General features: G+C 42.5%; 1 protein-coding gene across 1 annotated transcript in view; it reads right to left on the bottom strand.

The window, feature by feature from the left end:
- WDR44 (WD repeat domain 44) overlaps positions 1-15,163 on the bottom strand; it is a 44,127-nt gene that overhangs the window by 3,506 nt on the left and 25,458 nt on the right. Inside the window, exons 8-17 of the mRNA XM_090059871.1 lie at positions 14,653-14,736; positions 12,542-12,648; positions 11,323-11,474; positions 9,866-10,004; positions 9,667-9,731; positions 7,484-7,597; positions 4,814-4,936; positions 4,233-4,424; positions 3,905-4,006; positions 710-825 (exon numbers count right to left, since the gene is read on the bottom strand). Coding sequence (XP_089915997.1) covers positions 710-825; positions 3,905-4,006; positions 4,233-4,424; positions 4,814-4,936; positions 7,484-7,597; positions 9,667-9,731; positions 9,866-10,004; positions 11,323-11,474; positions 12,542-12,648; positions 14,653-14,736 — 1,194 coding nt within the window. The remainder of the gene's footprint in view (positions 1-709; positions 826-3,904; positions 4,007-4,232; positions 4,425-4,813; positions 4,937-7,483; positions 7,598-9,666; positions 9,732-9,865; positions 10,005-11,322; positions 11,475-12,541; positions 12,649-14,652; positions 14,737-15,163) is intronic.

Genomic DNA, 15,163 nt, shown 5'->3' with positions numbered 1-15,163 from the left:
AGCCTATGCAGCCCCCAGTTGGAGTGCTTCTGGGGCAATCCTGCTGGTCCTGGGACTTTAAATAGGTTTGCTATTTAAATGTCACGAGTGTAGTCTACAGGCTTGTACGTAGGAATGTCCCAGCTCTGGTCATCCCCACTCACCATCAGCTCTCCAACAGCTGACTGCAGAATGGCGGCTGGCAACCAAGATGTGGAGTTTTGCTACACTCCTTCTTGAGCAGCTGAGCACAAGACAAGAATGGATGCCAGAGTAGCTTTCGAGTTGAGCACAGACCCGAGACTGCCCCTTTTCTCAAGAACGGCCTCTGTCATGGTCTTGGCCTAAAGTATAGCACTAAAAGGAAGAGAGAGCTGGGACCTTTCCTCTTACAAACCAGCATGGCATTACTCCAACCCCAAAGTCTTAAACAGCTTTCAGAATCTGCGAAGAGTCTTACAGGGCCCATGTCAGCAACGATGCTCAGTCTGGAAGGGATGAGCTTCTTTACACGAGTGTTTGTCCTTGGGGAGACTCTAGCACCCCGTCCATGGAGCAGCATCACTTGTGCCCACCCAACAGACCATGCCTGATATCCAGCAAACCAACAGTCCAGATCTTCGGTTTGCAGAGCAAGGGTTTTACACATGGTGCCTGCCAGATTTCCAGGAGGCTTGCAGACTGGACTGCTATAAAGACAAATTCATATCATGACATAGGGTCCGATTACCTGAAACTGGCTTTGATTTGGCTGCTGCTGTTGACGTAACCCTTGTATTTCATAGATAAGGACAAATCTCTTAAATCGTAGAGTCTGATCCTAGAATCATTTGAAGTCACTAGTATCTGGAAGGCAAATGAGATGTAAACACGTTAGAGGAGGTGTAAAAACCCAATTTCTAATTATAAATGACAAATTAGTTATGCCAAACCCAACCCTTAGGGTTAACAACTCGGCTGAGACGGGGCAGAGCTCAGTCAAGCTATGAAGCAGAAGTCTTTCTAGGCTCTTGAAGAGCCTGCCACTTGCACTTGCTCGTCACAAAACTCATCCCAGAGCACTGGAACAAGAGTTATCACTTCTAACATTTCTGCATTTTCAGTCTAGGTCAGGAGATGGACACATGACAGACAACCAACTCTTGTTTATACCAAACCCCAGCTTCTACCAGTCCTCACAGCCGGAACTGAATGTTTCGTTATGGTGATGGGCAAAGCGACTCACACAACTGCAGCAAACACCCTGTTCTTAATGAACTCTCCTGGTTCTACAGCCGTAAGAGCCAAGTCCTGTCCTGTAATGATGACCCAGCAGGAAAGAGCTGGTATGCCATTCATAGGGCACAGCTGGGAGAACAGGAGTGAGCTCATAAAGAGTGGCAAACCATCAATCTCATAAATATGTTATATTTTACTTGGTCAGAAAGGGTTTTTGTAGCTCTATGTTCATGCTCTTCAGGATCAGGAATTAAGTACACAATTTAAACAGCGAAGCCTGGAAAAGGTATGTGGGAAAGCAACAACTCAAGACAGGGCAAGGAGGAAATGAGTTGACTCGTGCCTTCATAGCATGCTAGAAATGGAACCGGGTCTGTAGGGTAGCTAGGGTGCCAACACGGGATGCTGGACAAGTATCTGCTACTGCATTCTTTGGGTGCATTACGAAGTGCAAGCACACCAGCCAGCTAAGTACCTGACAACAACTGGAACCATGCTGGCGTGGCTTCTTGCCCACCGGCTTTGGTTCCAGGGCACCCACAGTTCAGGTGCCATTCAGAAACGCTCCATTTGTGACGGGCGCTACGCAGCACGTCTTTCAGCTACTGAGAAAGAATTCTTGCTAGAGCTGAAACGTAGAGTTTAGAAAGCTCCCAATGAGCAGGTCACCTCGAACTGGCAGAGGGGTTTTTCTGCATCTAGGTGATGGCCCATCGTTTTGTTTTTTATTAGGAGCTGCTGCCCTGCTTGAGTTACACTGGCAGGAGCACAGCTTTTGATGACCTAAACCCAAGATATACTGAGCGAAGCCAACAATACTTAATGCATTAGGTTAAATGAGTGAATCACAATCAGGGTGCCACTGCACCCTGCGGTACTTTGAGAGCCTTTCAAGGGTGCCACACAATGTCATCACTGTTAGGTGTGCAAACGTGATTCACAAAATAGGCCCAGAGATTTCAAACGAATCCATCGTGTCAAAAACACTCAGACCTGCTGGGGTCTTCCTGAGTTCCTTGCAACAGAAGAATTGCCCTAGTCTTTTTCTGACTAGTCAAAAAAGTCTGAGAACCACCGGACCGGATTACAGCACATGCAAGTAACAGCAGCTGGTGCAACATTAGTTACGACAGAGTTAGATGTTGATTCAGCAAAAGCACCACAGTGCCAATACAGCAGAAACATTATAAGACAAGTTCTCCTTGTCCTTAGCCCATTATTCTGTAGCACAGTATTTAAGAGCAGATTCTTTGAGCCAAAATAATTTGACCCCTTTAAATCAGTTCTGATTTTAGGCACTTCTCCCTTACACTGCACCAGGAGACCCATTATGGAAATGACCGATTTTCTGACTATGAAACTGCAGCTTATGAGTCATGATTAACATACTGCTCAAGTCACATGTGCCATCAGAAGACTTTCCAAATAACTAGTTCTTCCAAAGACAAAATAAGCGTTTCCTAAGGAACTCATAGTTCACAGAAGTTAGGGTTGGAAGGGACCTCAACAGATCATCGAGTCTGACCCCCCGCATAGACAGGAGAGAGTGCTGGGTTCGGATGACCCCAGCCAGATGCCCACCAACCTCCTCTTGAAGACCCCCAGGGTAGGGGAGAGCACCACTTCCCTTGGGAGCCCAGTCCAGACCTTGGCCACTCTAACTGTGAAGAAGTTCCTCCTAATGTCCAGTCTAAATCTGCTCTCTGCTAACTTATGGCCATTATTTCTTGTGACCCCCAGGGGCACCTTGGTGAGCGGAGCCTCACCAATTCCCTTCTGCACCCCCATGATGAATTTATAGACAGCCACAGGGTCACCTCTCAACCTTCTCTTGTGAAGGGGGAAGAGGTCTGGGTGCCCTAGTCTCTCCTCATAGGGCTTGGCCTGCAAGCCCTTAACCATACGAGTGGCCCTTCTCTGGACCCTCTCCAGGTTATCCACATCCCTCCTGAAGTGTGGTGCCCAAAACAAGTATCACCTCCTTGGTTCTGTTTGTCATACATCTGCTGCTGCATGATAAAGTGCCATTAGCTTTGCTGATGACTTCTTTTCATCCCACTGATGACTTATTTTCATCTTGGAGTCCACTAGGACTCCGAGATCCCTTTCCGCTTCCGTGCTGCCAAGCAGGTCATTTCCTAGGCAGTAGGTGTGCTGGGCATTTCTCCTCCCTAGGTGCAGCACTTTGCACTTCTCTTTGTTAAATTGCGTTCTCTTGTTTTCTGCCCATTTGTCCAACCTGTCCAGGTCTGCTTGTAGTTGTTCCCTGCCCTCTGGTGTGTCCACTTCTCCCCACAGTTTTGTATCATCTGCAGACTTGGACAGAGTACACTTCACTCCCTCGTCCAAGTCACTGATGAAGACACTGAAGAGTATTGGTTCAAGGACCGAGCCCTCCGGAACCCCACTGCCCACGTCCTTCCAGATTGATACTGACCTGTCCACCACCACTCTCTGGGTACGACCCTCTAGCCAATTCGCCACCCACCAGACTGTGTAATCATCTAAGTCACAGCCTCTTAACTCATTAGGACCAGTCATTTTTGATTCCTACAATATTTATTATGTGGTACGTGCTATTAAAAATGGCATTTTCCTCTCTGCTGCAGTCTGAATCCTGCTGCCACAGAGGATTATACTACAGCAATACTCAATGTCAGGAGTCAGTGAGAGCACAGGTGGCCTTTGAAGTGTACTGTATTGGTACCTTATTTTCTCCAGGCAAGGGTTCAATCCCGGTAATTTTTCTTCCAACTCTGTTCCGTCCTCTGGTAGAACGCACATGTATCTGTGTATGGTACTTCAAGTGCTAAGAGAAATTAAAATGATCCTTAATGGTTTTTAAAGTGCCAGCTATCACCATACTCAAGGAACATGATTTAACTGGTATTTTTGTGACAGAAAGGTAAATGACTTAATGTAAAGACTCCTTTAATTCCTACAAAAAGCATCATGTAGGAGTGAAAGTGGCTGTCCTTTCAATAAATGTATGCTGCAGTCTGAGTCCAACTCAATTCCAAAACAGAATTTTTTACCTCTGTGTCATAGAAGATGCATCTACCATCATATGTGCCAATCACTGCATATTTGCCGTTCTGACAGAAGTTTGCAGCTGTGATTAATTTGGTCTGTCCATCCACTTCGTTCCATAACGCTACTTTTTTGTCAGGAATGTTCCAAAGTCGGAGTTTCCCATCCAGCGAGCCACTTAGGAAGTACCGATCATCCTAACAGAGTACACAGGAATAGGAGATGCAGGGCCTAAAATACATTCTAACAGTTTACTTAAAACTGGAAGTTTTAACATGGTGAAAAATCATGTTTAATCAAGTTGGCTATTGCAACACAGAACAAAACTCAGCAGTCAGTATAAAGGCAGTAATACATTATGCATCATGTCAGCCAGTCACAGCTACACTCTGTGGGGACCAGGTTTAACAATGACTGCAATGCAGGACTCTGGTCTAGGAGGGATATTTTTTTTTATGGACACAGAAGACATTCAGGTATCCAATTTCTAGTGTCAGGTTTTAAATCTGACAACCAACAGGAGGTGCCTAAGTGCCCTTTTAAAATCTTCCCTCTATTCAATCAAAAACAAAAGATGACTACTTACTCTTGGATGGAAAGCTATCGCAGTGACAAAGTCTATGTGCTGGAAGCAGCAGAGACATTCCCTTCTGGATATGTGCCATAATCTGACTGTTTTGTCCATGGAAGAGGAAAGCAAGAAGTAATTCTGTGGAAGACATTGTAAGGAGATGATGCAAAGGCTTGTTATAGGTACTAAGCACAAACGCAATTTGGTATCTAGCACTTCGTGGTCAGGTCTCATAAATTTCCAGGTCCTAGCATCTCAGCAAAAATTTAACAATGATGAAAAAGTGAACACTGACTAAATGCTAGAGGCTGACCAGTGTTAAATTCAATTCCTTTTTTTGCTGGAAGCACAGTTATTAGCTGTCACACCCAGTTTACTAAATGGTGGAACTAGTTGAGAGAACTATGAATAGAAATGTTACTGCTCTGGATCCTAACAGCATTTCCTCCATTTTTGAAATTAGTTACACTTTTTAGTTTAATTTTTTTTCCCAGTGACTAGAGAACTTTGGATGGTAATCTTGGAAAGTTAGCCTAATTCCTGCATAGTTCCCACTTGAAGTTGAGGAACATTTCTGATTTATGACACCAAAATCATCTCCCCCACAACTAGCTGCAAAGTTGATGTTGCAGAAAAGGAACAGCTTAATCCTGCCTAAACATACTGCTCCCTTCATGGAAACATCCTGAGAAAGAAAGGAATAAGACAGAAAAATCCTCTTTACGCTGTCAGTACTTCAGATATTCCCAGAGCCTTCTAAAGAAGTGCTGCCTGTGGTTTTTAAAAACAAAAGCCCTGCTACATTCTTTTCCCGAAACCGGGTTTCTAAGATTTTTTCTCTCTTTATATTTCATACTTTGGACTAACACAATACCAAGTGATGCTGCTAAGAAATTCAGATCATCCAATTATTTCTCCCTACAATATCTAGGTCCTAGGACTTTAAAATAAAAATGTTATTTTCATCCAACCCAGTTATTGTGGCCCTGGTTGTTCAGTACAGAAAATGCAATGGTAAGCGTTCCTTTTAAAAACCCCCCATGACACAGAACTTAATGGAGTGTGATTCTCTTTATTTAACAGCAGAGGCAGCTTTAAAAGCACATGTGGAATGTCCTGAAGACAAAAATAGCAGTAATGTTATAAACTGGAAACCACAGGATAGCTTAACAGAAATTCCTTTTCCCTCCCACCCCAAAATTCAGAGTCTTTTCCAGTTATTTCACAAAGCACTATTTAAGGCATTTCTTTCACCTGAGAATTTTGTTCAATCCTGGTTCTGTGTTGCATGTTCTGTACTAAGAACTGAAAAAGTATATTTCTTTGATTTTAATAAAGACTCCATTTTTCAACCAAGTAGGAAATAACAATGTTTGAATGGATAAAAGAATTAAAATCTTTCATTTCTGTATTTTTGGTCTCCTCAGTTGCTTCTGTAGAATCCAACAGGAGTTTTCCATTTTCAAGCTTAAGCGAACTGTGCTTAAATGGCTCAGCACCAACACTAACTAGTAGGGCCACTGCAATGAAGCATTCGTGGATGCAAGGTCAATATGGTTTGCACCATCTAGCTTAACCATTTAAACACGTGCGCTTAAAATACGGCTTAGAGTATGCCTAAAGCTATGAGAATAATGATTTTGTTTTAATGGTTGAACTTCCCCAAAATAAAAAAGTTCACAACAAAATATTGTGTTTGAAAAAGTTTAGCTTTCTTTCAATTAACTCTAGGAAATATCAACACTAAGTATTTCAAAATGAGTAATTAAAATATTGCTTCAAAACGCTCAAAACATTTCAACTGTTGTTGGGGGGGGGCGTTAAACATGTTTAGCTGAAGCTAGAATTTGGCATAAATGAGTGGTTTTGGTTGAGCCAAACTTGTATCTGAGGGACAAAAGTGTTTTGCCCAGCTCACATGGAGATAAGCCTCAAATAACTAGTACCAACCATCCCAGCCTCCTCTCCGAGCAGCCTGAACTCTACTGGGAAGAGCATGACAAGAACTGAGAAGACCAAGTTTTCAGTTGTTTTGACTTTTGTTAACAAAGTTTATGGGAAAGCAAAACATTTTTAGAGGATCTAAAACTGCAGTTAGCAGCAGGTCGTCACATTTCCATGGGAAGTATGTGAAACAAATGGACCCTGCTTCATGCCACTGCAGACTGAGCTGTAACGTGACATTTAATGGGGTTCTGCTTTATTTCCACTAAAATTATTCTCCGCAGATGACTAGTCTGGCCGTTGGTCTATGGTTATATTTTAGCCATAGAAATGATTCCCAGGGAAGGGCTCTCTTTGAATGCGTTAGCATCCTGACCAGAACTTCAGTAAGAGTAAGCAAGCCAGCACAGTCCAGCTGTCCCCAGTGACACGGTGGAGATTTGTGCCTCCTGAGTATCCTGTGCTCATGTTTAAAGGAGGCTACTGCAGGAGCAAAAAGCTGCAGGGAGATGAGAATAACATGCATGTTCTTATACTCTATGTTCCATTTATGATAAGTGCAAACCACCCCACTTAGGTTTTTGCCAGTTTTTGGACAGTCTATGCCTGTCTATTGAGCAGAAATCCACTGCTTTGCTTAGATATAAAAGGGCCAATTAATGTAAGGTACGCGGGAGCAAGGCAATAGAGCAAAATATGGGGAATGGAAAAGCTGTGCAGTGTGCATGAAAGGTGTCTTACCTTAGACCATGAGAGATCCAGTAAATCTGCTGTATGTCCTTTGTATTTGCAAAACGGCCGCTGCCTAAAGGGTGCATTTTTATCATCGGGATCTTCATCAGTTCCACTGCAAACCTATCAGATCAACATACCACACGGATTAACAGCACAGAAAAACTACAAGAAATATAACAACAGGCTGGCAGCTGGTTACAGCATGGTGCAGTAGTGCTCCCATCTCTGAAAGCAGGAACAAGGTCCTAGCATCAACTACTACATAAGAAAGATTCAACTCGGATGGCTGAACACCACTTCAAAATGTCATATGGTGCTATATGCAGTGATATAGTTACAGCGACACCATTCTCAAAGCACAGAGGGCTGCCACACATCAATTTTATACCAAAGTATTGCAGTGTTGAACAACGCAGTGCCTTTCATTACAGCAGTATAAGCTGCCACTAAATCAAGCACGCTTCTAAAGGTGACTGGTCTGCATCTGCAAGTTACGGTTTTAATAAATGTTACTGGCCTTGAAAGTCCCCTCATTCAGGGGAGGAAACACATACACATACAAACTTTAAAGTTCCTACTGCATTTTGGGAATAGCACTTCAGAGCTAGATGATCCTTTAAGGATAAGTTAATGCAAGAAGAAAAACAAACACTATTTGGGTAGCCTTTTATTAAAGGTTGGCTTTTAGGGAAGGGGGAAAAACAAAAGATATCAGCTTTACCATTTAGGTGGTTTACAACACTGGTATGGACTTAATAAAACACTACACTATAGATTTCTGGCAACTACAGCATAGTTAACCACTGGTAAAAGATTACAATTTTCAACTGTAAGGACTGTAATGACAATTCATGTTCTTGACTGATTCCAATAGGCTAAAAACACTGTTATATGTGAAACAAATCTATCTATATAGCTGTAAAACGAAGTGTATGCCTGCATGTCTGTTTGCTTATAACTCAAGAATGGCTGGTCCTATCTACTCTAAACTTTCCGGAAAAAAAAAAATAAAATCACCAAATACCACCCAAGGAAAAATTATAGGCGAGTAACATTTTTCACTTGACCCTTTTTGGGCTTCCAGTGACTGGGATTACTTTGCTTCTCAGATAAACTGGTCCCACCCCATTTTGGATGCAGTTAATTCAGTTCAACTGTCTTTATTATAAAATGAAGTGTATGTCTGTATGTACGTTTGCTTATAAAAAACTCAAGAATGGCTGGTCCTTTCTACTCTCAACTTTGCAAAGTCACTGAACACCACCTGAAGAAAATTAAAAGCCACGTTGTTTTTCACTTGACCCTTTTTGGGGCTTCCAGTGATGACTTAAGGGAACAATGCTTTTCATACCAACAGTTATACGTGGCTTGCTCCAGAGTTGGTTGTCAAAGAGGTTGTTTATACTGGCCCCAACAGGAAACACCATGAACATGGTTTACAAGGAAGTTCTACAATAAAGATCATTCATTTGGATGTCATTTGAAATATCACTCCACTTTAAATATTAAATGTTAAATATGTTGTACTAAGTTCTTTGAAAATAAACAAACACTGCAATTACAAAAGTAACGACCCCAGCGAAGTATGGGTCCTTCCACTAGTTTTTTTTTGCACATGCACACACGCGTCATTCAGTTCTCCAATTAGGTAGGCAGTAGTCAATTTATATCAGTCTATAAATAAAGGGAACAATACACACATATGTACACAAAACACAGGCACACCATTTCTAAAATTTGCTTTACGCTCCTTTTTGTTTATCCACTTCATTTAGAAAATCCAACAACTGCAAAATCACTAGGCCAGGATTTCAAACAGTTATTCAATTATCTTAACCAGTCAGCTCCAACTCCCACTGGGAAATTAACTTTAATTAGTAGAATATCAAAATGAAGATGTAACAGCAACTTATCAAATTAACTCAAATTTATTTCTTGCCTTTATTAACTGTGTATGCGGCCTAAACATTTTCATTCAGACCCTAGTTTCTGATGACATCAGTAAATGTTCTACTTGTATCTCTCAGAAGACCTTATAAAAACCTGCGTTCTTACTAAGTGGAACCTTTTACTGAAGACAATGCAAGGACCAAACTGTGCCTTCAGACTTTAAATTCCCCCAGAACTGGGGCACATTAAAGAAACACGGAGCAATACGAAAGAAGTCTTATCCTATCAGATGCACATACCCCTGCATCAGTATCAGACTTTGAAGAATTCAGGCTCTCTTGGGATGGAGAGGGGGACACACGACCTAAATTACAAGAAAAGGTAACAAGTTTAAAAATTCATTAAGCAGGACTTTTCTTTTTAAACCAAGAAAAAGTTATGCCTAGAATCGTGAGTGTTCCTGAAATGCAAATGAAAAAAAAGAAAGAAAAAAAATACCTTCTGTATTGTATTTCATTCGCATGTTGTTGAAATAATCAAAAGCGTTTTTTAAAACCCATATTCTCACTACATTATCCTGCCCTCCTGATGCAAGTAATCGGCCACAGTGAGAAAATTTCATCGTCCAAACAGCACCCTGTCAAAATAGAAGACACACAAACAAACGAAGCTCATCAACTGCCAAGTGCCTTTTGCCATGCCACGTGCATTACTAGAAAACCAACTGGTGCACATACACAAGGGCATGTTCTATTAAGCATATAAAATACATCACCCAGGAGTTAAGAAATGCCAGGATGAAAGTTCCTGGACAAGCTTAATTTAGTCCCTTTATGAGTACGCATTATGATATGGTTACTAATTATGTGATTATACACAGTACAGGGATGGACTGGCTCTGAAGATGAATTCAAACAGTTTAGTGAAGGAAGTTGTTTGTAGGCTCCAGGCTTCATTTGCTTTTGAAAAAACAAAGGTGTACAGTGAGGGAGACATGGGATTGAATGAAGAGAAAGGAGGGCCCCCTAAGTAAAGGCAGCTAAATGCTGCCATTAATTTCCTATGTTATGTGAATTCACAGCACTCATTAATTGTACTCCTCCGTTTCTTGCATGCCTGACTAGAGATCCAGAGATTTGATTTACAAAAGGGGTGAGCATTCACAGCTGTTGCTGAAGTCAACTGGAGCTGTGCCTTAATATAGGAACTGCTGAAGACCCTGAAAAATCAAGTCCTGGGTGTCCCAGACTGGGCAGCCAAAATTAAGATTCTTGTACCAGGATTTCTTCTATGCACCTCTGCTTCCCACCTGTAAAACACAGACATCACTGCCCAGTGTTACGTGGATGTTGTGAAACTCAGCTGCTATTTATGAAGCACTCCCAGGGATGAGCCTGGTGGGAAAATTAATTCCATCTTCAGAGCAAGGCTTATGTACTGAACAGACATGAGACAACCCAAAATACAGAATAGCTAGCTGCTCATCATACTGATACCAAGATGGATAAGCGGCAGGATTAAAAGCAAAGACCTGCGCCACTTCACCTAAGACAGCAGATGTATCAGCGATAGGCCATCATCTCCTGCATGGACCATCACTAAAAAGAAGGCAACATCTTGACGGTATCTTTCATGTATTTACTGACAACGGAAGAATCACGAGACTCAGGAATCTTGGGTCACATTCTGGGCTCTCCAATATTTCCCAGGAAAACACTGAAGTCTGAGCAGCAGAGCACAGCTTACTGTTTTCCCAACCAGAGGGAAACATATATCCTACCAATGGTTCCTCATGGGTGCAGGAACAAGCCCTGGCTGTTCCATTTGCAGGCTCTTGCCCACAGAGGAGAGGATCTGAAGTACACTGGAATGGCACAATAAGAAGAAACTTTGAAGACCCTCTTGGATTTCAAGCTGACCAGGCTCAGCAAATAAAGTGAAAGTGATATGCTTACCATATGTTCCCCACTGAGATCCTGAACTACTTTTATTTGTTCAAAATCGTAAGGACCCTTGAAGCCATGTGCTGCTTTGAATTTAACAGGTCTTGTGTATGGCATTCCTTCATCATCACTTGAAGAGGGATCATCTTGATCAGTATGGAAAACTAAGTAGACATAAATTTAAATAGGCATTAGACAACAGTCACTTCATCCCCACAGTACACTTCTCACTAATTTTCTTGAAAGGGCCTATCATTTTGCTCTTGAATTGGTAGCGATTTTCCTTTCACTAAAGAAATTTCCAAATCAAGTAAGATTCTTACTGCATTAACAGGCCTAAGCCCAATTTGAAAGGAAGAACACAGACAAAAACAAAGGAACAAAATGAGGAAAGATTAAACAGCCTGACTGAAGAATACAGGAGCCTTCCAATAACAGTTCAATTCCATTAAAAATATAATGCTCACAAGCACTATGGAAAAAATATCTATAATTCAAAGAAGAAAAGAACATGCTTTTTGTGGGCACCAGAACTATGCGCTGTTTGCACAACATCCTCATTACTGTTCTGGCTGGAATTGGTTTCCAAAGTTTCAGTGGCAACAGGAAAATGAAAAGTTAGGGCACTCAGGTGGATTAGTTAAAAACCACCAACTAATTCTCTCCCTCATGAGAGATTACATGGGAGAAGTCTGAAACCCTTGAGTGCTTGATGACGTCTCCAGGGTGGACAAAGCTCCTGGTTGAATGACAGACATAAAGACTAAGAACTAGTGATTATCTATTAAAGATGTATAACCTTATGTGTCCAAACATTATTATGTTTTTAGAATATAAACCCCAACATTGCCTATAGATCTATATAGGCCATGGTGCCTATGTTAGAAGAAAGATTTTTTTTTTTTTTTTTTTTTACTTTAGCCCTCTCCATCTACCTGGCAGCCTTTTTTGCTGTTTTAGAAGGCAAGGAACAATAAGACAAGGAGGGAAACAACCAGTGAGGCCATCCTTGAAAGGTTTTTCCATAAAGCTGCATATAAGACAATAATGAAAGCCTTGACTCCAAGAACCCACATTATGTTAAAGTTATATGGTGATGGCATAATTAATTTTTAATCTCCAAAGAAAGATCCCTGTTCTATTGTACAGATTTGGTTTCCCATGGACCCAACAAGGCCATGACAGGGGGAGGAAGAGAGCATGCAAGCAAGCACACACATATTTCACTGACCTTCATCTCGAACACTTTTAACTTTATTTACAGCACGTTCACCATATTCTTCAGCAAGATGTTTTGCCCTTTTCACTGATTTGCCCAAGAACTTTTTCAGCTGAGTCCTTAAAAAGCAAGAATAGTTTTTCAGTACCTGAACTGACCAATGGATGACATTACAATTACAATCCATAACTCAAGAACATTACAGATTTAAAATGGAAAGGAAAAACAAAGAATATTGTTTCAGAGTTGCTTAGCTCATTAGCACGGGTCACTTAATTAGCTGCTATTTTAAATATACAATAGTGAACTTAATTATGTCAGAACCAGGTTTAGAAGTTATTTTTAAACAGGAAAGACAGAGTCACTTGAGACTGGAGAAACAGTGAAGATCATTAAGTAAAAGCAAAACGTTTTTACTTAAAGGTATTTCATAGATTTCATAGACATTAGGGCTGGAAGGGACCTCGGGAGATCATCGAGTCCAGCCCCCTGCCCAAAGGGCAGGAACTCAGCTGGGGTCATAGGATCCCAGCAAGATAAGCATCCAATGTACTCTTGAAGGTGTTCAGTGTAGGTGCTTGAACCACCCACGCTGGCAGACTGCTCCAGACCTTGGGGGCTCGGACAGGAAAGAAATTCTTCCTTATGTCCAGCCTGAAACGGTCTTGCAGGAGTTTGTGACCGTTCGACCTCGTCATCCCTTGGGGCGCTCTGGTGAACAGACGTTCCCCCAGATCCTGGTGGTCACCCTTGATAAACTTAGAGGTGGCCGCCAGATCACCCCTGAGCCTGCGCTTTTCCAGGCTAAAGAGTCCCGTGGCTCTCAGCCTGTCGGCGTAAGATCTGTTTTCCTGACCTCTGATCATGCGTGTGGCTCTCCTCCAGACTCTCTCAAGCTTCTCCACATCCTTTTTGAATTTGAGCCCAAAACTGGACGCAGTACTCCAGCTGCGGCCTCATGAAGGCCGAGTACAAGGGGACAATGATGTCCTAGGATTTCCTTGAGAAGCATCTATGGATGCAAGCCAGCGTTTTGGTCGCTTTATTAGCTGCAGCATCACATTGCAGGCTCATGTTCATCTTGTGGTCAATGATGACCCCCAAGTCTCTCTCTTCCATAGTGCTAGCCAGCGTAGCACCGCTGAGCCTATAAGGGTGCTGCAGGTTTTTCTCCCCAAGGTGGAGAACCTTGCATTTATCGGTATTAAACACCACCAGGTTCTCGTCCGCCCATTTGCTGAGCCTGTCCATGTCAGGCTGGATCACCCGCCTGTCTTCTGGCGTGGATGCTTTGCCCCAAAGTTTGGTGTCATCGGCGAACTTGGCCAGTCCACTCCTGATCCAATGTCCACATCATTAATGAAGATGTTGAACAATATGGGTCCAAGGACAGAGCCTTGGGGGGACCCCACTGGTCACAGGACACCATGATGAGCAACTGCCATCAATTACTACCCTCTGGGTCCGACCACGGAGCCAATTTTCCAGCCAGTGGATCATTGTGTATCCAAGGCTACAATTGGCCAGTTTGGCCAAGAGGTGATCATGGGATACGAGATCGAAGGCTTTTTTGAAGTCAAGATGTATGACATCAATCTCTTCTCCCTTGTCCAGGTGATAGGTCACCTGGTCGTAGAAGGAAATGAGATTGGTCAAGCAAGACCTACCTGCAACAAACCCAGGCTGGTTATCCCTTAGGATGCTGGTGTTGGCCACTCCATTAAGGATGGCCTCTTTAATAAACTTTTCTAAGATCTTCCCCGGGATAGAAGATAGGGTGATGGGCCTATAGTTAGCAGGATCCACTTTCCTCCCTTTCTTGAAGATAGACACCACACTGGCCTTCTTCCAGTCTTCAGGCACTACAACAGAGCGCCAGTTTTCAAAGATCCGTGCCAGGGGCTGGGCTATGATGCTCGCCAGCTCAAGTGCCCTGGGGTGTAGATTGCCAGGGCCGGCTGACTTGAAGGTATCCAGCCTCTCAAGGTGTTCCTTCATGAAGTCAGCATTAATGGAGGGCAGGGGATCTCCTACCCGGACCTCCCTGTCCCCTAGCGGGCATGGGTGTCCCAGACGTATTATAGTAGTTAATATAAAACCTACTGAAAGGCTGAATATCTTACGTTTTTTGCTTCAACCTTCCTCCATCAGTGTCAGTTTGCTGTGCTTGCATTTTATCCTCATCATCAGATTGTGCGGCATCATTACTGTGAAATACAAATAGTTATTGTTATATGAAAACACCAAAACCAAGGCTTTGAACCGAATGCAACATAAAATTAATGTGCCTGTAATATTTGATTGTTACACCCTTTTCACATCATATATCCTGATACTCTCAGTTTAGGAACCCATTAGTAAGTTTAATATTCCCTGATGAAGCTCACCCAGAAATAGTTGCTAGAACAGTGGTATATCTTGATAAAGACTAAACTGCACACATCTCCCCTAGTGTAACCAACCAAAACTATGTATTACCACCCTTGGTAAATTCAAGCATTAACACAGGCCAGGAGTGACATTAGGTGGACATAGATGGTGGTTTTATAGTTTCATAGTTGGTTGGGTCACAAGGGACCTGAGCAGATCATCAAGTCCAACCCCCTGCCATGGCAGGAAAGAATACTGGGGTCA

The sequence above is a fragment of the Crocodylus siamensis genome, chromosome 8 (genome assembly GCF_052110815.1).
Source record: "Crocodylus siamensis isolate JL-2025a chromosome 8, ASM5211081v1, whole genome shotgun sequence".
Taxonomy (NCBI): Eukaryota; Metazoa; Chordata; order Crocodylia; family Crocodylidae; genus Crocodylus; species Crocodylus siamensis.
The sequence above is the reverse complement of the archived record's forward strand: the minus strand, read 5'-3'. Positions and strand labels throughout refer to the sequence as shown.